A 24,545-nucleotide genomic window follows, 5' to 3' on the forward strand; every position below is an offset into this window, starting at 1 on the left:
TACAAAAGCAGGCTTCTTTTGATGTCGATAAAATGTTAGAGTGAGACTTGTGGGTTACAGCTCTTCGACTAACTGCACTAGGGTAGATGGAAAATGGGAAAGTTGATTTTTTTATATTACTTTGTTGCTTAAGATGGAGCAACTAGACTCCTTTCCCCAACTACCAAGTCTAGATTCTTCTCATTAGTGATATATTTGATCATTTGGAAGTTAAATCCTATTTCATTTTTATTGCATATGCTCACTTGTCCTACTTTCATGCTAATAACCAAATCGGTATCTGTATAAATATCCAGTTAAATTGTTTTCTAACTCAGAATTGTGTATGGTAAAAAAATAACAAAAATTTATTGAGTTTTTAGTGTGTGGCTGGCATTGTATTAAGAATTTGACATGCATTATCTCATTTGTTCTAATATAATGAGTAGTAATAGCCTTATTTTACTGATGAAGAAAACAAGACTCTAAGAAATAATAAGGACAAGGCAAATAAGTTCTGTCATTAGCTCTGTCATTAGTTGTCATTAGTTCAATTTTTATTTAATTATCTGTTTTTACCTGTGGCAAAGTACTGGGCTCAGTTTTAGGACGCATAAATGAATAAAGCTAATGCTCCCTGTGCTTGGAACATAGTGTTTATTAATATCAGCAGTGTTAATAGTAACAGACTTGATTAACCATAATAATATTATGCAGAGACCCTTATATTGCAGTCTTTGTGCCCATCATTACTTTGAAATATTTTTATATGTTCATTTACTTAATCCATGCCACAACCTTATACAGGAGGTACTGCTATTCTCCTTTTCCAGATGAGGAAACCAAGGCAAAGAGAGGTTAAGAAACTTTCCTGAGGTCACATACTGTAAGTGTGTTAAGCATTATACATGTGGTTCAAACCCAAACCGGGTCTGCCATCTGTGATCATAACTGCTATGTTTTGCCTTATCTAACAGTAAAGATAGGTGGCGAAAAAATGTAAAAGTGTGATGAGTGTTATAAAAGAGGAAGTAACAAGGTTCATTGGGGAAACATGTAAGTAAGTCTTCATCTCTTCTGGTTGAGGGCCAAGTGAGGAATTCATGAGGATGAGGCATTTAAGCTGAGGTCCGAAAGATGAGTATGAGTAAATTAGATGAAGGAGCGAGTACAGGGAAGCATGAATAGCATGTGGAAAGGCTCTGAGATAATCACATTAGCGTGGTCGCAAGAATCTCAGTGTGGCTGGAGTGTGTGTGTAGGTTCAAGAGATGGGTGGAGCCCAGATTGAGAAGGACCTTTGGGAGAGTTTAAGGTTATAGATTTTAGTTTAAGAAAAGTAGGAAGCCAAGGAAGTATTTAAAGTAGAGTATGGCCTGATCTGCTTTGTTCTGAATAGATAATGGTGAATTGAGACCAAATCACTTAGGAAGTTCTCTTGGTAATAAAGATTTTGACCTGATGATAGAAGTATGGCAAGAGAATGCAAAGATTCAAGAAATATCAAAGATATAAAATAAACAGTATTTGATAATAGTCGAATGAGGCAAGGGATTGAGGAGGAGTCCAGAGTATAAACTGCGATAACAATTCCAGAATTTCTATATGGGAGTGGTTTAACAATGGCAAGCTGGTTGGAGAGCGCAGGGTCAGACAATGTGTCTTCACATGTTTGTGGCTGTTGGGGGTGTTACTGATGGAGATGAACAGATGCCATTTCTACCTGCTGCAGGGGCGACTCTCAAGTTTTATTGAGCACAGTTAAGTGGGTGGATACTTTATTAAATATATATCCTGAAAAAGGAGTAAAGCATGAGAGGAGATGCATACAAGGACATGGGCATTACTGGCTTGGTTTTGAATATGTTGATTTTAAGTTATCTGTGTGAGACACTGATGTGAGAAAAGTCTGTTAGGAGTTGATTGGATGGATATGAAGCTTAGAAAAGATGTCAGGGTTCCTGACTGGCTCAGTGAGTAGAGTTGCTATACTTGATTTCAGGGTCAGGAGTTCAAGCCCCATGCTGGGCCTGGAGCCTACTTTAAAAAACAACAACAAAAACGGATGCCTGGGTGGCTCAGCAGTTCTGCGTCTACCCGCACCCTGGGTGTGATCCTGGAGTCCAGGATCGAGTCCCACATCAGGCTCCCTGCATTGGAGACTGCTTCTCCCTTTGCCTGGGTCTCTGCCTCTCTCTGTCATGAATAAATGGATGAAATCTTTAAATTATATATATATATATATATATATAATTTGTGTGAAGAGAGAAAGAAAAGAGAGAAAAGGAAAGGAAAAAGAAATCCCCCCCTTTTTTAAAAAAAAAAAAAGATGTCAGAGCTAGAGAAATAAATTGGAAATTGTCTGTATATAGATGGTATTTGAAGCCATAAAAGTAGGTGAAATTGACAGGATAAATATAAAAAAGTGAGGGGAGGAAGTATAATGTTTAAAATATCTCAAAATCAGAAAAGTCCCCAAATTAAAGATTTTGCTAGAGAAGAGCTGGTAAAGGAGATAAAGGAGCAACCACAGAGGTCAGGGGTAGAGTAGACCAGCACAGTGTCATGAGATTAAGAGAAGAGAAATTCTTAAATACAGGAGAGCTGTGTATGTGAGTGCTGCTGATAGGGCAAGTAGTTTGCAAAATTCTCCGCTAAATTAATGTGGAGGAGATTGATATTAAATTAGCGAGAGCGGTTTCACAGGCTGATAGAGACAGAGGCCACAGTAGAGCAGCAGGTGAAGAAATGGGAGATGAGAAATAAAAGCATTTCAAACAATAAGCAAGGAGGACAATCGCTGGAGTGAAAGTGGTTAAAGAGTGTGTTCTCTGAAGCTGTCTACCTTGTTCATTTTCATCTGGAAGCACATTTTTTAACATACTAATTTGTTTAGTGTATTACAGATTTAATTTTTTATAAATATTTTATTTATTTATTTTAGAGAGAGAACGGGTGAGATAGGGAGAGCACTAGCAGGGTGAGGGTCAGAGGGAGAAGCAGACTCCCTACAGAGCCGGGAATCTCATGTTGGGCTTGATCCTGGGACTCTGGGACCATGATATGAGCGGGAGGCAGATGTGTAACCTAATGAGCCACCCAGGCGCCCCCCAGATTTAATTTAAAAAAAAAGATTATGCCTGGGGAAACAGTTATGAAAAGAGATACTGGATGAGGATTTTGATAGGGCTTATGTCCCATGTGGGGTGGGCATCTTTACCTGTTTTCTTCCTGTCTGTTCTCCCTAAAGACTAAATGGGAAATAAGAATAGGGACTTTTATACACAGAGAGCTATAAGACTCACAGGTCTCCAGCAAGCTAAAGAGAGCGTAGGTTGTGTTAAGTGAGGTGATAGCTACGTTTCAACCCGTAAATTCTAAACATCACTGGAAATATGATACCAGGCACAGTCTGAATCTATATGTATCCCAAACCTGTGCGTAAGTTCAATTTACATGTCTGTGTTATGAGATGAAACTTGGATTAAAGTTAGTATAATTGACACAAAGGTTGAGTTTTGATTTTCAGGGAGAAAATTTGACTAGAATATTCTTTCCAAAAGATTTTATAGGAGGAATTTCCTAAGAAATATCAGTATTAAAGTGAAGTTGTACTTTGTTTGGTTTTGGCTTTCATAAACATAATTTATAAAGTCAGATTGCACTAGTGAGAACACTAATTTTTAGAATTAAACCCGGTATCTGTATGGTAGATGATTTCTGTGAAGAATCTACTCCTAAAAATAGTTTCTCCACTTTGAATCAGAATAGCCTCCTTATACAACTGTTTGGAAGAACTGGGTGTCCAGTGGTCTGAGGTCTGCAGAAACGGTACAGATTCCTGACCTATAAAAGTGAAAGTTATTTCATTGTTCTAAAAACTATATTTGAGAAATTTGCCTTTCCTTCTATGTAAGCCAAGTAAGTTGGGGAACAAAATTTGGGGAGATAGTTGAACCTTATCTTTGATGTATCTACATTTTTTCAGAGAATTTAGAGAATTCGGAATTCAGAAAAACAAAGTTTCCTTTTAGATTTTTTTTAACATTTGACATAATGGAATGAGAAGTGTCAAATTCCTTGCATAATAGAAAATACTTTCAGTAAAGAAATAGTTTCTGTGTTATCCACAGGTTACCTAAGCTACTATGAATGATTAATGTATGATTGTATAGTTATGATAGTGTCCCAGCGACAGAAAAATGTTGGGCAGAGCGATTCTAAACAAATTATTGTGGCTATATCCTCATTAATTATCTTCCTTTTGATTATTCTTTAAAATTACATATAGGATAGGTCACCAGGGATACCCTAGCTAAAAATCCAAAAAACATCCATAGCAATATTTAGATGATATGCAAACTTAGTTACCAGGATAGTGTATTTTGTCCTATTGTTAGCATGCTTAATTTTTTGTATGTCTTTGAGCATGTTTTTTTAGAACCATAAAGGATTATAATTTCATAATGTCAGTGCACAGATTAAATGGCTTAAGTATATGTACATTACCAAAAAGTATATTTGTGGTTCATGTGTTAAAGGCTCAAAAGGTATCTAATTATATTCCAGACCATTCTGAAGTTTTTTCCTGAGTCAGTACACTAACCTGAAAGGCTGTTATACCATATCTGGACAGGGTTTTTAAAATTTGGTTTCCAGAGTCTCATGTAATTGACTATTCACTTGTAACCTCGAAAATGAGGCCTTTTACAGGATGTCGTCTTGATTTTTATGTGATTATTATTGTGCTTCGAAAACATGTGTCTTTAAATAGGTGGTAGTTTGCCTTGTTACCAGCTACTATCATCAGTTGTTTTAATAATTATTCTTACTAAGCAATATAAAATGGCCATCATTACACTTCAGCGGTGTTCAACAACTTAAAGGGATATTCCCCACAACCCTGCCTTTGTGCTAAGAGCACCATAATTTAATTAATTTTATTCTCCTATAATGTTTTTAGAGGAAGGAGAAATAGTTCACTCTCTAAGTACCCTGCAAGAAGATACAGTGTAGTTTTCCAGTAGTCTGGGGCCAAAGTGACAATTTGGGCTATCAAAACATTTATCAGTTATATTAATATTGCTGCTATGAATTAGACAAATAGCACTACCAACAATTGATATTTCTTAACTGAAATATTTATTTAAGCAATCTTATTTTCTACTTTTTATTCATTTCCAAGACAGCATAGCAAGTAGGAACTTCACATAGAAGGAAGCCTAGATGACTAGAATAAAAAATCTAGCTCAGAATCATCACTTTCATCATCTGTAAAGTGCACATGGGGATACATGCTGCAAAGGTTTAAACAAGAGTACTTGGATTTCCTAGGACATAGTAATGCATAATGATTTATTTTTAAAGATTTTTTAAATGTATTCATGAGAGACACACACAGAGAGAGGCAGAGACATTGGCAGAGGGAGAAGCAGGCTTCATGCAGGGAGCCTGATGTGAGACTCAGTCTCTGGAATCCAGGATCACGCCCTGAGCCTAAGGCAGACACTTAACTGCTGAGCCACCCAGGCATCCCAATGCCTAATAAATTTTAGTTATTATTATGATGGTGCTTTTTTATATAAAATCATTTGTTTAGTTCTAACCCCATAGGCTGTTAAATTAAAACTTCTGTTGAGCAAGAAATATTTTCGTTATATATTTCTGTGCATTGTGTAAATAAGGCTTTGAATAACACAGTATTTAGATTGTGTCCAACTGCTAACAAATAGAGCAAGTTAAGGAAAATTTAAATGGTTATAAATATTTTTTCAAGTACAGTAAAAATGAAGCATTTAATTTTTTAGTTTTTTTAAAGTAGATTTTTCTTAGGTATTTCTACCTTAAAATATGTATTTTATTAGGAAAAAAATGAATTAATTCATTAGTAAGCCAGGAATCTTATTAAATTCTGAGAAAACTCAACATGACAGGGTACATATGATCAAGAGGAAGAGTGTGAAGTTAGGAAAGGTAGACTGGAACAAACCAAGAGATAAATCCTAAACCTTAGATAGATACTCTAATTAATGCCTCAGTTCTGCATTGTGTGGTGTTTCTGCCAGAGGAACTCATTATTTATGCACAGTCTTCAAGGAATGAACTAGACTCGGGAGTCTGAAGTTTGTGTAGCTAACAGAAGAGTGCATTCTGTTTATACAGTGATGGGCCAATTTCACCCATGGCTGGTGAGTTTATTAATAACCTAAATGTACAAATTTTGTCAACTATAGTCATTTCATAAATTAAATGAATATCACTATGTTTTGCGTGATTCACAGTATGTAGATTATATTCCTGAGAGGTTAAAGAATAACTTTGTAGTAGATACCATAAGAAAGAAGGTTTTCATTAGCATCAATCATCTCAGGAAGCTTCATGCTTTCCATGAGGGGGGTGTTATATACATTTAAATAAGATATTTTTACACCATTTTGACCTTCAAACAGCTCTTTGTTTACTATATTCCCATAGTAATAGCATTCAGATCTCTGTCTCTTTAATTTTACTCAAAAGAAAAAATTTTGATACAGCATTTAAATGGCTTCTTAAAACAAGCATCTGTAACTGAGGTGGATGTAAGAGATTCAGTCCTGTAATTCTCTCACAACTGCTTTTGTTTTCTATTCCTTCTTTACCATAGAAGAAAAATAAATAGCAAAGCACTTATAAAGTGTTGTGAGAGATAATTAAAGAATGAGCCCCAGCTCTGCCTCTTGGTTTCCTGCTTCATTCTCAGTTTCCACTGTCTGTCCTCGTCAGTTCTGGGTGCCTAAAGATGACCGTAACTTGGGCAGCAGTAGGACAAAGATTTCAGCAACGTAATTAAGAATAAGGGGAAACTAGGTGCGGACGTGTGACTAACAGCAAATTTTTTAAGGAAGGTCAAGGGTAGGACAAATGTTTTAAAAGTCCCATTGATAATTTTATGTAAGCTAAATGTCTGTTAATTCAGTTTTATCAGAATGCCATTTGATAAAATTCCTCCTATAAAACACTGAATGTAAACCTGAATCTTTGAAAGTTGTGTAATGGATTGTTAATTTATTTCCAGCAGCTGTTTATATCAACGACATAGTCCTAGCAAAAGTAGTACAGAAACTGTTTTTACCATTTGGGAGGCCAGCTTTATAATTCACTGACATTTTTATTTTCAAATATTAATATCGGAGAGAATTTCTCGTAAGTTCTAATTGAAGACCTAAGAACTGATAGTCCTGAGTTTTGTTACCAGCTTGATTTCTCATCTCTTGGACAGAATCCTTTCCCCTTTCCACTGTAGTTCTGTATTTGAAGTCTTGTTAATTGCCCTCTCACAGGATAAAAGTTAGAGCAGAGGTTCCTGTCAGATTCTCTCTTAATAAATCCACCAGCATCTTCAAGAGGAATGCAAAAAGACACAAGGCCTCCATTGCAATATAAAGTGAACTTAATAACTGAAAAGCCTGAGTGACTTTGGTTTTATGAAGTTGTTATTGCCTTTGTTGTTATTTTCCAAGGCAGAAGGCTTATTTTTAGTACTGTTATATCAGTTTTTGAACTGGTATCAAGAAAACGGTTGTATCACAGAAGAGTATTCTTTCTGCAAGCAACTGGCAGAAATGTTACATGTTTGATTATATAGCAGTTTGTATTTTTTATATATGTTAATGTTTCTACAAGCTATTAATCATCATAAAAAGAAAAAAATTTTAAGCTCTATTTTATTTTGTCTTTGAATATCCACTCTTTCCGGAGGAAGGGAGGGACATGGGGAAGGATGGCTTTGTACTGGTCTTTATTAATTTCTGTAGAAGTTCTTGATATTATTTGCCATTTTACAAAGATTTAATATGTCGAGACAGATATATATCATGGACATTCCCTGTCGAGTCTTATGGTGAAATTACCATTTCCATAATTGAGAAAATGAATTCCTTGCAAAATTCCTTGCAAAAGAGGAAGAGGAAACATACCAAAATATATGGTCTTGTAGCAAAGAGAGTTTTAAAAGTATCAAAAGCGCATTGTTTTCTTTTCCTCCCCTCCCAATAGAGTGCAGGCTATACTCCCTTCCTAGATTATAGATCTATGAATTTGAAAGAACAGAAAGAATTTCATAGACTTCAGTTGCTGCAAAATTTTTACTGAACAACTTCTTTTGGAGCCCCAGCATCTTCTCAGTGTTTCTGAAGGAGCCAATAATGTTAGTTATTCTTGATGCTGTAGCAACTAAAGAATAAAATAATGAGCATTCCATTAAATGAAAGTATCAGTTTCCAACATATCTCATTGCTTGTTAATATTCTTTGATTTCCTAATGACTTAGTATGGTTCTCAAATGTGTGTAATTTCCATCTGAATCAAAGGGAGTCATGTACACAAAGCTAGAATTTGATGTAATGCCACTTTGGAATAGAGTGTTTCTGTAACACTTGGCTTTTGAACTTTAAGTGAGAACCATAACAGCTGTGAGAAAGAATTATGACAAGGACAACCTAATTTAAGTTTTATAAATTTTAGGAAATGTCATCTTTTTATTGGTTTCAGAGACTTTTTCAAATGTTTTAAACACAATTTTCAGATAACAATAATGAAAAGCTGAGCCCCAAACCAGGGACAGGTGAACCAGTTTTAAGTTTGCACTACAGCACAGAAGGAACAACTACAAGCACAATAAAACTGAACTTTACAGATGAATGGTAAGTTCATAATATTTTTGTAAAGCTGTTCTTAGCCATTTTGTAGGATTGTATTAGATATTATTTTTAACACTTCATCTTTATGTTTTGTTGCTGTAATGCATTGGTTCTCAAATTGAGTGTGCTTCAGAATGGCTTGAAAAAGTTGTTAAAACAGATTATACTGGGCCCCACTCTTTGTTAAATTTGAGGTGGGATCAGAGAATTTGTATTTCCAAAGACTTCCCAGGAGACTCTGAGGTTGTTGGTCCTGGAGTATTTCTTCTGATAGAAAATGCAAAAGACAAAAAAAAAAAAAAGAAAAAAGAAAAAAAATTAATCACCACTAGACCGTTAGTGCCAAAAAATAAACCTAACATTTTGAAGCTTTTTGCAGTTATGGTCCTATGACTAGGTGTGTGGGTATATATGTGTGTGTGTATATATACACACACACATATACATGTATATATGATTTTGGGTTTTAAAATGTAATTTTAATTATACTGAACATATTCTGTTCTTTCTTGCATTTATTTGGCCTAACTCCATAATAAATATTCCCACAATTCTACTTAATGTTCATAAATATGAATTTACTAGCTGTGTAATATACCATCAGTTAGATTTACCATAGCTTACTTAACCATTTCCCTTTCACTGGACAGTAAATTTCTTTACCTCTTTTTAAAATAATGAAAATCTTTGTTTACAAGCTTTTTCCTACCTTTAAGATTATCGATTTGAGATGTATTTTTAGAAGTAAATTCTATGTAGGTCAAAAGATATTGCCAAATTATTTTCAGAGGGCTTTTCTGTCACCACATTTCTCCCAGCAGCATAGGAAAGTACACACATGTTGCTGTCCCCAGGCCTGTGTTCAATATCAATATATTCATTTATTTTTAATTTGTGTATTTGGTATATTTGATCTTAAAATAATTGTCATTTTTATTTAATTGATTACTAGTAAGATCGTACTTTATATTTTGTCTAGATTGTCTTTAATGACATTTTTTATTATACTTATGGCTCATTAATCTAGCTAAATCTTATGTTTAAAAAAAAACAAGTTATGTGAGCTTCTTACATTCTTTCACATTGTCTCATGGCTTTTTGCTTGAGACAGCATCCAAAATTTTGGATTTAAATTTATTACTATATTAATATGATTTAATACACAGATAATATAATCTTTCTTAATACATAAATAATTGATTATATATTGATATAAGTATATGATTAATATGTGGACTCGGAAGGCAAAGTGTATGTGGAGCTGGTGTGGATCAAAGAGACAGAAGAATACTTCATTGTGAGCCTGGTCCCTTACCTGGAGATAGCAAAAATAAACCACTGGTTTGGGACAACATACTAAGTATTGGCCAGGGGTGGTGAAATATTGATGCTGTTTGTTTATTTTGAACTAACTAGTTTTGTTCTTGGTGTTGGAAATTGAAATAAAGCAGTGGTCTATTTAAAAAAAATATGATTAATATACTTATATTAATATAATTTCACATCCCCAGCATCTTCCTTCTCAGTGTTTCTGAAGGAGCCAATGTTAGTTATTCTTGATGCTCTAGCAACTAAAGAATAAAATAATGAGCATTCCATTAAATGAAAGTATCAGTTTCTAACATATAATTATATTAATCATCTTATAACCAATATATTAATTATCTAGTATAATTAATATATTAACATATTCAATTGTATATTATTATATATTATATGCTAGTATAATATATGAATAATATGTAGTTATATATTATTTGTTAATATATAATTATGTGTTGATACGTGATATTATTTATTCCAGTTCACTGGTTTCCATTTATGTTTATATGTGTCTGTATTTTACATTAAAATCTTTGGTTAAGTAGTATTTTCAAATATTATTGAAATCCTTCTATGTTCCAGATATTATTCTAGACGCTGGGAATACATCAGTGAAAAAAAAAATGTCAAAAAAACCCCTGTTCTATTGGAACTTATGTTCTAGGGGAAGGAAGATAGACAATAAATAGTAAATAAGTGAATTATGTAGTACAGTAGGAGGTACTAAGTGCTATGGAAGAAAATAAAGCAAGTAAGGGGTGATTAGGAGACCTAGGGCAAGGGTAGGCATCATTGAGAAGATGGCATTTGGACAAAAACTTGAAGGGTAAGAAGGAGGGAGCCATGCATAAATTTGGAGGAAGAGCATTGTAGGCAGAGAAAAAGCCAGTTCAAAGGCTTTGATGCAGGAACAAACCAAGTATGTTCAGGGAACTTTAAGAAAACCACTGTAGCTAGAGTGGAGTGACCAAAGGAGAAAGTAATGGCAAAGGTCAGCCAGTAAGTGAGGAGCGTATTTAAAAGAACATAGGATGTCTCTGATTGCTGTGTAGAGAATAGGCCATAGGTAGAAGCCAGGCAACCAGTTGAAAGACTATGACAGTAAAGAGAGAGGTGAGGGGTGGTGAGAAAAGTGGAAATAGTAAAAAGAAATTGGATTCTTGATATATTAGAAGGCTGAACAGTCAGTAGAATTTCTCTTTTCTTAATAAGCCTTAGTGTTTGAACTTCTTAGAATCATTCGTGATCTCTGTGGCTCTTTTTCTTAATACGTAATTTAAGATCATAGAAGATTTCACTTTTTATATCTCTCCTATTCTACTCTCATGTTTCTGTACAGAAAAGGCTGCTTTTTTTTTTTTATAAAGAATCTCATCAGAACATTTTTTTAGCAAAGATCCCACTCTTCTTTTGAATATTTCTTTTCCTTCTCTAAAAACTGACCGTGAATTATTCTGTCATTAGTTTCTTTTTTCTTTATCAAAAAGTACTTAGCTTTTTTTTCTGATTACAAAAGAAAAAAAGAAAACAATGGTAAAAGGACAATTCAAAAAGGTAGCAATCTTTTCATCTCTGCCAGTATGATATCTCGCTTTTATTTTAGTTTCTTTGCTGACAGATCAGGCAATAGAGCACATTAAGAACGTAGGTGTTAAACTTGACAAGCTGTTGAACTTCTCTGAATCTCAGTGTTTTCATCTGAAAATGGGCATATTTAAGAGAACCTGTTTCAGAGGTTTGTTAGGAAGGTTTAATGAGATCACCCAGTAAAGGTACTTAGCACTTAGCACACTGATGGCCACATGATAGGCGCAGGTGCCACCCTTATAGTTATCTTCGTTTGTAAATTGCCTTTCATATCCTTTGCCCATTTTTCTACTGTAATGTTTATCTTTTTATTATTGATTTATAAGAACTATTTATTTATTATAGGATTAAGTGATGATGATATCATTTGTCTTTCATTTGTTGCAAATATTTTTCCCAGTTTGTTGTTTGTCTTTCAGTTTACTTATGGTAGTTTTGCTTTATGGTTTCAGCTTGTAAGCTCATGCTTAGAAAAGCCTGTCCTTCCCAGGATTAGGGGGAAAGTTTCTTCTTATTTTCCTCTTATGTTTCTGTGATTTTTAAAATAAAAAATACATGTTTAATCCTTCTACAATTCTGCCATAAAGAATGATGTAGAGCTGTAGCTTAATTTTTCCACATGACTGTTCCTTTGTTCCGGTACCATTTACTTAATAATTTATTCTTTTTTCTGTGACTTAAAATACTGTATTAACATGCTACTTATATTTACTTGGTTACATTGTCTTTTCCACTAATGGCTCTGTTTTCCTACATCAGTACCATAATGTTTCAATTATCATAACTATTAAACACTAAGCATTTTATTTATTCGTGTATCATAGCTTTCTAAATGGAAGAAAAGATTTATATATCATATCAGCTTCTCTTTACCAAAATTGCTATATATTTCTTTCTGATTAAAAAGAAATAACATGTTTGTTGCAAAAAAATCAGAATCTAGAGAAAAGTATGGAAAAACTCACTTGCAATAGTCCTACTGAGATGACACTTAACATTGGTGCATATCCTTTCTGACATTTTTCTCTGCATACATACCCATGTAGATAATGTATTCTTTTACAAAATATATCATATTATACATGGGTGCCCTTTAATAAAGATCAAATTGATTTCTGCAGTTAGCCTAAAAGGGTTTTTATAAAATCTTGGCGAAAAGTCCATGATAATTTGCATTGTTTGTCGAGTCACTGTAATTTACAGTTTTTAAGTTTTAAGTTACTATAACTATATATAACTATAACTCCTAAGCTGTTTTGTTCACTTTTATTTTAAATCTAAGAATTTATTGCATTTCTATGAACTTAATTTTAACCTTAGATCATTGTACATTTTCCTCTTATTGTCTTTCCCATTCAGTCCCTACCCTACACATAGGCCATGATTTATCACAGAATATTCATTGAAAATTACTTAAATTACTTATTTAAATCCATCTAGTATTCTGCTCTAGCCAAAAATGCTGACAGAATTATAGTCATTATCAGGTAAGTATTAAAACTAAACAAGAAGCATTACCCTAGCCTTCTACAAAACCATGGTATTCAATTACTTGCCGTATTTGAATAACCACCCAGAAGTGGAAATGATCCACACAGGGACAGTTCCAAGACCAAAGAACTATCCAGATTTCTTTTCAAGTATTAATTTAAAAGTAGCCTAGAACAATAAAATCTGAAAGGATATATGATCAAAGTCTGTGAAACCAGGAAGAATTTGGATGTGGTGAAGCATCTGTCTATATAATTATATTAAATTTTAATAGAAATATATAGAAATATATACTTGATTATAGAAGCATCAACACCGTGAACACAAGTGGTCCTTTTATATTTTTAAACCTCTTTTTTAAGGTTAAAGAGGATAGAATAATCACTTTGATTTTGAAAGTAGTGTTTTACAAGTACTATTAAAATAATCCTACATTTTTTGTGTTATGAATTTTTTATTCTATATCTCTAGTTGTAAAATATAAAAATTATCCTAAAAGTTCATATTTATTAACTTCTTGGTGGAACCACTTATTTTGTTTTGATGATAGGAGCAGTACTGCCTCAAGTTCTAGAGGAAATGGGAGCCACTGCAAATCTGAGGGTCAGGAGGGACCCTTGGCCCCACAGAGCTCTGTGCAACCACCGGGAGACAGTGACACCAGTATGGCATTGTTTTGCTTTTGTCATTACAAAACCCCAGTGTTGGATGTCTACCTACTTTCTGTTCCTTCGGTGTAGTAGTTCTGTTTCTTGTTTGTAGTAAATTATCTCTGCCTTAATAGTGCATACATTACTATTGATGAACAGATAGCAAATGCAAATGGCAGGAGCCTTGCGCATTTCAGATGGGAAGTCAGAGTGAAGCACAGTGTCCCTGTCTGGACACAGTAGCCAGGACAGTGGTCATTGTACTGAAAATATGTGAGATGTAAATGTTAGTTTGAAAGACCTTACTGTTTTTATACCTAGCAGTGAAATCCAAAGTATCTGCATTGGTAGGTAGCTTGTAAAGGGGGGAAAAAAGGAATAAAATTTGAATGGGTTCTCAGTGAATCTTATTTCATATAGGAGATGCCATTTAGGGACTTTTTCAGAACCTTTTCCTAGAATATTTTCCATGACCATTATGTGAAATTTAGTGTCTAGTCCAGAGCCTGGAACACAATAGATTTTCAATAGATACTTGGTAAATGAAGGAATAAATGAATTCTGCTTTTGATTAAATGAATAGATATTTTAATTTAACATAGTTTACAAGAATTAAATATGTATCTGGTAAGCAGATGTGCAGTTAGGAGCAAAAAAGACTGGTCCCTAATGGGTCTTGGGGTTAAATCCCAGAAATAAGTATTTTCAGTGGCCAAAACAAAATTTATAGTAGGATTAACTATTATTTGTTCATGGTAGTTGAAATTATACCAAATACACGATAAAGGGATAGAAAAAATACTCAGTTTTTAGATTTTGTGAAGTTTAGAAAAAAGGCAAGACTGAGTAATGTCAGTTGTGAGGGATAAGCTAAAGCAGAAATTCTTCACGAAGAGTTCATGAAGGTCTATGCATGGACTTTGGGAGGAGGCAGTGGGCAGAATTGCTCATCCATCCTTGACAGTGTTTGTACAATTTGGTATGTACATATATATTTGCATTAAACTGGGGGGAGGTTAGATCTGAGTATCAGAAGATTCTGTGATCCAGAAAGGATTAGGAACTGTTTATTACAGAGGAAAGCTACAGTATTCTATTAGTGTTTATTTTTATTTAAAAAAAATTGGATTTAATGATAATTTGGTTTATTTCCCAGAAGCTCTTGAAGAATCATCAGAGGATGTGACAACATATCAGGAAGGTACATCTGCAGAAAACACAATTGAGAACCGTATAGATACAGGTGAGTTGTCTTGTTCTCTTTAGACAGTTGCTTCATGTGGGAAAATAAGCTGTAATTTACATTACTCTCTTCTGAGTTGGAGGCCATTTTCAAGTAGATGTGTTAGCTTCAAGTTACATTAAACAGTGTTGCAGACATGACCAACTGTTTCTACTTTTTTTCCTGATAGCACAATCAGATAAATTCACATCTGAGCCATTGGATTCCAGCTCAGGAGAAAGAAATGACTTCAATCTTGATAGCTCTTGTGAGGTTCCAGAAGAATCCACTTCGTCTGAACAAGGCAAGGAACCAGGAACTTCAGATCAACCCAGCACTGAAGGTGCTACCAGTCAAAATACCACCAATCCTGAGCCTCAGTCACAAACAGAAGCCATTGGGCCTTTAGCTAATGAGGAAACATTAGCCAGGGACTCTGCTCTCCAGGATACAGATGACAGTGATGATGACCCAGTCCTGATCCCAGGTGCAAGGTATCGAGCCGGACCTGGTGATAGGTTGGTAAATTTTTAATTAAAATTAATTATAAAATATACAATTCACAGGACTTTGATGTCACATAAAGGAATCTCTCCATTTTTTACAGTTGCTTTCTCTAAGGGTATCTCAGTTGTATAAACTCACAGAATTTTTTAAACTGTAAATGATTTTATGTATTACATTCTTTGAGCAAACTGTGTGTTAAGAAGGGAATAAAAAGTCTTACTGCTTTGTATCTCTAGCACTGAGACTTGCTCCTCAATTTACACATCAGGAGAAAGGAATGTGGAGAATGACCAACAGGTTGTGTACTAAGTCAGGGTTATATTTAGCTGTCAGGTCCCTGTAGACAGCCTGGCCTTTATCAGTTCTGTTTTGTTTAATAGTTTTTCTGCTTTTTATTGACCCTGGGTTAAGGTAGTGTGATAGTTCTCTTTTTGAGAACCTTATGTTTTTCTGTGTTTTCTACTAAATAACTTACTTTAGAAAATGAAAAATTACACCAAGTAACAAATATAACTACGATAAAGAATTGCTCACGTATACTTCTTTCATATTTTATTTTGTGTGATCATACGGATACACCTTATTTTTTAGTAGATAAAATAAATCTTTTAAGGCACATTATGTTCCATACTTTTCAAAAACTGCTTCTGCAGATATGGCTATCATATCTCATTATAAGTTCTGCCCTTTTCCAGAGAATAAAATTTTATCTTTAAATTCCTAGTTCACACAGATGTGAAGAACCATTTCACATACTTCCTTGCTCAATATACTACTGCTTTTAAAATATTCTGACATTTCTGTCAAGTGGAAAATATAATAAAAAGATTATACAGCATTGCCATTCTTTAATGATAAATTAATGATCAAAAACTTTATGACATGGATTTGAATCTTGCTTTTACTACTTAGCTGTATTTCCTCATTTAAATTCATGTTTTTGTAAGGTTTGGTTTCCTTATCTATGAAATAAGGTTATAACTATCTAGAATTGTTACAAGAATTTTTAGAAATCCATCAGTCAGTAAGTAGGACCTGTCCACTTTGAAAGCACTAAATAAATGATAGCTGTTTTAAACAACCTGGATGTCTGTGTGGCTACCCAGACTTAAAAAGCAATTACAATAAGTATGGCTTTAGGGGTAAAGACTGACAGAGGACGAGCAAAAATCCCAAACAGTACTGCTTGCAGTTCATCAAAACCCAGGAAAGGATAGTTCCTTTAGTTATATTTAGTCAGAATGTTTATTTCACAGTGGCATTGTTTTACATGTAAAGGAAGTAATCTCTCCCAGTGTTTGTACTTAGAGATTTAAACAAACATCTTCTCTTTAGTCTTTAGCATTCTTAGTCTCTATTTTAGACAAGTAAAACTTAGTTCCATTTCTTTCCATACCCAGAGGGATATCACCAGTTGATGTATACAGATAAGGTTGGCAAGCAGAGCACAATTTGAAAATCAAATTGATGGTTTCTAAAACCCAAGGTAGAGAGATAGAGTTTATAATTATTTTAAGCTTGTACACTTAGGGCCTTTTATTTATATAAGTGAGCATATGTCCTTGATTTTTTCTGTACTTTGTCCTAAAAATGATGTTAAGGTCATAATTGAAAATAAAGTTTAAGTTTATACTTTCTAGTAAAATGGACCATATCACTTAACCAAGTTTATTTGTTTAAATAAGAAATTAATATATTTTAATAGATATTAGATACTTGCAAAAATCATAATTATTTGGCATCTTCTATCCAAACTAATTGATAAACACTTTTATATCAAGCCTACCTTATAACTGAGGAAACTGAGGTGCTAAGCAGAGTTTTTGTATATTCTAGACCAAAAAAGGTTTTTTGTTTGTTTATTTTTTTAAACACAGTAGTATAACATCAGTGGGAAGGGAAGATTTGGTAGGGAAAGTGGGTCCTAGAGAACCTAAAACTTCTTGTGATGTATTATCCTTAGAAACTATATCTTTCTATTGAGCTTTATCATTTACTTACCATTTTCATAATACTTAGATGATTTATGGTTTAGGGATTCCCCCAGGGGTTGGATCTCCCACAGAGTTGGCACCTGATAGCCTCATTGTTCCAAGAGACCCAGATGCTAAACTAGAGCAACAGAATCTTTTAGAGGCAGGGAAATCAGGGACAGTTGCCTAGAGCTGACCCCACTCCATACACGTACTCTTGAGTTCATACTCCCAAGGTTGGATTCAGATCTGAAACCTTCTTTGGGTGAACTTACTGAAGAATAATAGAAGAATAATAAAGTTCTTACCCTTTGGGAACTAAAGAAGAGAGGACAAATCCACAAGCTAGTTATAAAAATGGGGAAAACAGTTTTAATAAATAAATGAAATACAATATTTCATATATACAAAGATGTATATACTAAGGTGATGCTAAAGGATTATAGTCACTTTCACCACTACATCAGTTCTTCTTTGAAATTTGCATTATTCTTTTCTAACTATTTGCCAAAAATTTTTAAATGGTGAAAAATCTTTCTTCTGATTTTTATCTAAGTGGTTTTTATAGTTCCTAACTTTCTTAGCACCATCTTGATTAAATATTGAACTACCTATATAAGGTATATTTTTAAAATTTCTGCACCTTTCTAAGGATCCTTCACCCTTGAGACAACTGCCCATTTATCTTCTCTATTTGGAGAATAGGTATGTTGACTTTTATTCTTAAGAGAGAAACTTAAGAGAAGATATTTTGCTTCTTAAGAACATGAAAAGAATCATTTACCAGCTTGTAAGTAGGCATATGATTTCTGAGAATTTCTATTTCCAAAAGGATAAAAGATTTCAAAGCTCTATTTTAAAAATCATGCCATTTGGCTCTTAGTATCTAAAGTTTACAGTTCATACTTGGATGAAGTGCTAAACTAAAAAGATACAGGTCTTAAAGTTCCCTTGTTGCTGCCACTTGAGAAGCCCAGTCAAGATTAGTTTGGTTAGAGTAAAGAAATGGCCCTAAAATTAAAAATGATTAGAGTATATACTTAGATTTGTACTTTAATGGGTATGAAGATTATAATAGTAGATCTCAATTTTTTGCCCCAAGTTTAATTTTTGAAATGAAAGCTGAAAAGTTTATAACTAAACCTTTTTTTTTTTTTTAAGATTTTATTTATTTATTCATGAGAGACACAGAGAGAGAGAGAGAGAGAGAGAGAGAGAGGCAGAGACACAGGCAGAGGGAGAAGCAGGCTCCATGCAGGGAGCCCGAAGTGGGACTCGATCCTGGGTCTCCAGGATCATGCCCTGGGCTGAAGGCGGTGCTAAACCGCTGAGCCACCTGGGCTGCCCATAACTAAGCCATTTTTGATATACATTTAATAAAAATATCAGAACAGTTCTTTGCAATGCAAAGTAATGATTTCTTTATAAAGATTTGCATTTATAATTTGGTTAGGTAAATATGACTTTTAGGCTGAGATCAAGCATGAGAAGGGACTGTCTTAGAAGATAAAGGCCTTAACAACTAACATAGATGTTTTAAAATGGAATGCTCTTCTCATTAACGATAGCTAGTCTCGATACAAATACAACTAGGACTCTTTATAGTAGAGGTCAGCAGACTTTTTCCTGAAAAGCCAGAGTAAATATTTAAGTTTTGCTGCCCTAGAGACAAAACGGAGGCTATTATGTAGGTACTTATATAACCATTTAAATGTAACTGTAAAATGTTTTACAAATGTAAAAACTATTTTTTGCCTACCAGCTGTTAGAAAACAGATGACTAGCTGATTTGGCCAAAGAGCCATAGTTTGCTGATTCCTATTCTATAGCAAATCAGTCTTAGAGAAGAACAGTTATAGTCTCTGGTAAAATGCCTCTACTGGTAGATATCCAGAGTTTAAAACAATGAAGTCAGTCTCTAAATTACTACGTATTTGGTCCCCTTTAACTTTGTCTAAGGCAAGAGCATAGAACATTAAATGGAAACTAAATTGAAGAAAGAAATAAACACATACTTCCAATCATGGTATTAAAAAAAACAAATAAAAATAGTATGTGGTATCCCTTAGTGATTTTTATTTACTGGATTTAGAAATATAGGCGTGGCCCTTGGAATGAAAGGAACGTGGTCAGATTTTCTATTTATATGTTTTTCACACAAACTGTTACCATGGTGCCAAATCAATTTTTACAATAAATGGTATGATGGCCTGGCTGGTAGCTCTTTCTGTTGCCAAACCCAAGAGGTTTTTTGCTAAGAAGCATCTAAGTGAGCTTCCTGAAGAAGTTCTCACATGGTCTTTAAAGTTTTTAGTTATGGGCTCAATCAAGGTGTTCTAAAGATTTTTTCCCATAAATATTAAAGTTATTACCTGTTAACCACTTTTTTAAAAAGTATTTTTTATATGCATAGAACTGTAGTTCCATTTACTTATCTGGACTGTGAAACGTGGCCTTTATTGGTAAAGTTTTTTGTGTTCTCTAAATGTACCACTGTTTCTTTAGCCATCATTATGATCACTCTCAGTATTTCTAATGATTCAAGTGTATTCTTTATTGAAGAAGATTGCAGAGAAAAAAGTAACTAGAAACAAAGAACTGAACTCCTAGAGAGTTAAAATCCCTGTTATTTTTGCTTGCTTGCTGTACAGTCTATGGTTAGGACAAATGAGTCAGCTAAGGGCTTAATTATTTTTTTCTGAAAGAGCAGCACAGCCCCAGGAGCATAACGTAGGTGTCTCAGTGGATGATATGGTGATGTGAGTCAGAGCAGTTCCCTGCACTGTAACCAGGGAGGTTCTAATCTATTTAAAGATAAAAGAGATTAAGTGCACTGTCTTCCTTCTAATCTGTCTTCCGTGAGTGTTCTGTTCCTTTAATTTCCTCAGATACATTTAGTCAAATGACATAGTCTCACATAAGACCTTAAATCACAAAAGGAAACAAACAACGTTTCCTTAGATTTAGGTGATTAATGATAGAAGTGGTGACCTGAATGCTTTAAATATTTGGTTTTTTGAAGTCTTTGTGAGTGACTTTAGTTATTGTGTTCCCTTCACTAGATTTAATATCAGAGGAACAACAATAGGTGATAGAATAATGAGGTAATTCAGTATGTTCCTTCATTATTTTATTTTTTCTTTATGATGAATTTGCCAGGTCCTCTTTTTCCACAGCTAACCACCTTTCCTATTAACAGTTAATACTTCTTTAAACTTACTGAACTCTAAGTGCTAAGCATTGTAAAGCGGGTTGCTTTTCACAAACTATATTTAGCTGCATGCACTGCATGAGAATAGAATGAAAAGTTTCCTGTGTGCAGATGTAACTGATGTTCACTTCAAGTGTGTCATATGATAAGGTAACTATAATCTGAAATGATGTACTTTAAAGTATTGGTCACTCATTTTGAATATTTTGTTGAAGAATGCTACTTGCTTTTTCTAAAAACTTGATTAGGCTACCAATTAGCATTAGCAACTTTTTGTTATTATTAAAATATACTCTTTTCCCTTGAGAAGCAAAAGTAGACTTGAGTCTAATTCTGTGTATAGGTTTAAAATTCTGATTTTTTTTTTTTAAAGAAAACTTTTCTTTTAAATAGCTTAATAACAATGTCACACATCAAGATGGTCTGTAACTCTGAGACACTTCTGTAATTTGAAGACTAACAGTGGGGTACATTTTTAAATATAACTTTAAACTTTAATCCCATTATTCATCTACCCCCAACCTGGTTTACTGACAAAATCAGTCTTGTCCCTAATTCCAGTGACATGTCTGTTTTTTACCATTCATTAGTTTCTAAAACAAAGGGGATTATAAAACATAAAATGGAATTTGTTTCAGGGCTTTTTGATTTTCTGCTTCATACCTTTTATCTCAAGTATGCAAAACCAGTTTTTGCTTTTACAGTTATGAACTAATAAACAGCAGCAAAGCAGAAAATGTGATGCTTCTCTTCACTCAATGCTGAGTTAGACTCATTCTTTACCTCACTTATTTCCTCCCTACATGGAGATCATCGGGGGCAGTTTCTCAGTAAAGATAGTTGTTTTGTGACACCGAGCATATATTCAGTTTGCCTCCCCTTTTAGCAGATGGGGATGGCACGGGAATGTAGGAGTTCTGCTTAAGATAAAATTAAGAAAATAAAATTAGAAACAGAATTATTACATGTTAATATCTGTACTGCTCACATAGCCAGTCTTCATTAGGGGCTGTCCAATAGTGTTCTGTGAAGGTATTTTACTGTAATATGCTGAGATTCTGAATCATAGGTGCCATATTTGATCTATTTCTTTTAATAATAAATAAAATGGTAGTCACCCCTACTCTTCACTCAACTGCTATTACCTAATCACCTCTTACCTGGTCTCCTATCCCAATGGTCCTCCCGCTGCTTGCAGTCTGTGTCCTCATCATAGCCACTCCCACTGGCTCTTCAGTGCCTGTGCTACAGAAAAACTCCAGCTCCTTTGCCTGCTATGTAGGGCATTCTCTGTTGTGGCTGCTGCCAAAAATTGCTGAACCTCTCTACAGCAGACCTATTTGGAGTGTCTCTGAATACACTCAGTGCCTCTGTTGCTTTATTCACTTGTGCCCTCAACCTGAAATGCCCTCCTGTCACCATCACCATCAGGTTGGCCACCTTATCTCAACATTCATCTTAAGTTGCTTATTTTTAAAACTTTTCCTGGCCATACTTTTCTTAGTCTCAGATAGGACTGCACGTTTCTTCTGTGTGCCCTTACATGTATCTGTTATGCTGCCTATAACACTTACTCTGTGTGTATATGTTGCCGTATAGAAGATGTAAGCACCTTTAAGGCCGGCATAATAACACATACATGGATATGTAAATAAGAGTTGGCGAAGAAAACATCTTTTCATCTAAAACTCTAGCTAACTAAATTTTCCTCCGTATTTCTTTAGATGATCTGGCTTATTGTTTTCTTCCTTTGAGTTCCTAAACTTGAAATAAAGAAAAAACTATGAATTACAGTTGACCTTTGAATAACATGGATTTGAACTGTGTAGATCCACTTAGATGCAGATTTTTTTATTCTAGTACAATACTAGAAGTTTACAGTACTATAAATTTTCTTTTCCTTACAATTTTCTTTATAACATTTTTTCTCCAGCTTTATTGTAAGTAGACAATATGTAATACATACAACATACAAAATATGTGTTACTCGACTATTTATGCTATCAGTAAGTCTTCTCTGGTCAATGGTAGGCTATCAGTAGGTTAATGGGGAGTCAGAAGTTTTATGCAGATTTTCAGCTACACGGGGATGTGGGGGAGTTGGTATTTCTAAACCACACATTGTTTAAACATCAACTTGTATTGTTTCAGAGGTCCCACAACCTTCCCACATATTTCATGACTTCCTAGAAAGACTCAAAGAACTCAGATTCACTTGTAATTATGACAAAGGAAAAGACACATCAGAGTCTGGAAGAATCTAAGCATAAGCTTCCAACATTCTCCCTCCCAGCATGGGCCGTATAATGTACTCCTTCCTTCAGCAATAAAATGCCGTAACACTTATGTAGTGTTTCTGTTTAGAGAAGCTTGCTTAAGATACAAAATCTGGCATTTTTATTGGGGGCTGGTTGTGTAGACACCCTCCACACCCAAACAAAACTATCTGAACTCCAGACCTAGAAGGAAAGTAGGTGTTCACGTTATTTGTTACAGATGATCTAGGCAAGCAGGCACATCAGGGGTCAGTGTTCCAGGCAAGCAGAACAATGTAGGGAATGTCCCCACAAATCGAGTTTCCAGACACCAGCCAAAGGCCAGCCTTGGAAGCTGACCCTTCTAAAGATAGCAGTGTCAGGCTTGCTTTCCCTTAGCTCTACTAGTACATTTTGAGGGGAAAATGCATTCCCTACCCCTATACACACACAGCTCATGTCTAGGTCTTTTGTATGCCCCCCAAGTTGTTAGGGTTTTATGTACCACAATGAAAGTGTGCACATGAGCTTTCTATTCACTTCCCACCCTGGGTAGCCTGGGATTGAATTAGTGATTCTAACGGCCAGCTAGGCTGTTCCCCCCACAGTGTCTTTGTGGTTGTCCGAGGAAACATTGTGAGCAATCTCAGGACAGTAAGATCTCTGGACTAGGAACCTCCAGAAGTCTCTGAGCAGTACTTTTTTTTCATGTTACCCTAAGTGCTCTGGTTCTCTACCATGGTGTCACAAAATTTGGGAAATACTACATTGTGTATACATAAATACTACATTGAGATTCATAAAACTAGCATAAGAAAGCCTCTCAAAAAATTTGCAACCAAAAAACTGTTTAGTTTTACTTAACCCATTATTTTCCACATTCCACAAACCCATTTTGTGGAACACCTTAAAAAAAAAACTATTAATTTGGAAAATGCTCTTCCAATTTACATTCTAAAGTGTATCAAGTTCATTAGATACCTAGACTAGAAGACTCTTTCACACCTGCAAAGAATTTCTTCCTATAGGTTGACTCAGAATTCACCTGTTATGATTGTAGTCCTGTCCTTTAAGTTCTATCCTTATAGTATCCTTTTATATTAAACTCCTTTGGCTAATTAAATTACTCCTTAAATCATTTAATGGTAGGTTAAATAAATCAATCATCTTTCAGTCTTGATTAGGCCATTTTTTTCTGCCTTAAAATTTCTTTGTTCTTCCACAAGTCATTTTAATAGCGCCAATAATATCAATTAATTTGTACCACTCTAGCTATATGTAATGGTGGGAGGGTTTTTTGTTTAAGTGGGCTCCACACTGGGCATGGACTTGAACTCAACGATCTTGAGATCAAGACCTGAGCTGATATTAAGAGTCAAGACATTTAACTGACTGAGCCCCCCCCCAGGCACCCCTGTAATAGTGTTTTATAGAAAAATTTACCATATTAGAAACAATAGGCAAAGTAATTCATGTTTTATATTTTTAGTGCTGTTTCATTTCTTCTCATATTTTAACCTAGCTCTCTAACAACTGAATGTGCCAATTTATTTATTTTTTTTAAATAGGGCTAATAGACTGTTTTTCTTTAATTTTATTTAAATTGAATTTGCTGACATATAATGTAACAGTCTCATCTCATCATGTGCCCTCCTTAATGCCCATCACC

General features: G+C 34.4%; 1 protein-coding gene across 19 annotated transcripts in view; it reads left to right on the plus strand.

The window, feature by feature from the left end:
* Positions 1 to 24,545, plus strand: part of DCAF6 (DDB1 and CUL4 associated factor 6) — a 133,356-nt gene that overhangs the window by 85,166 nt on the left and 23,645 nt on the right. For 6 of the 19 annotated variants that reach the window (XM_026003352.2, XM_026003351.2, XM_072732926.1 and 3 more), the window contains 4 exons: positions 8,543 to 8,660; positions 13,609 to 13,721; positions 14,865 to 14,951; positions 15,121 to 15,448. In XM_026003352.2, coding sequence (XP_025859137.1) covers positions 8,543 to 8,660; positions 13,609 to 13,721; positions 14,865 to 14,951; positions 15,121 to 15,448 — 646 coding nt within the window. Of the gene's footprint in view, positions 1 to 8,542; positions 8,661 to 13,608; positions 13,722 to 14,864; positions 14,952 to 15,120; positions 15,449 to 20,472; positions 20,515 to 24,545 lie in introns of all 19 variants that reach the window. The other 13 variants (XM_072732924.1, XM_072732931.1, XM_072732927.1 and 10 more) reach the window with 3 other exon arrangements.

This window comes from Vulpes vulpes, chromosome 13 (assembly GCF_048418805.1).
Source record: "Vulpes vulpes isolate BD-2025 chromosome 13, VulVul3, whole genome shotgun sequence".
NCBI classification, from domain to species: Eukaryota; Metazoa; Chordata; class Mammalia; order Carnivora; family Canidae; genus Vulpes; species Vulpes vulpes.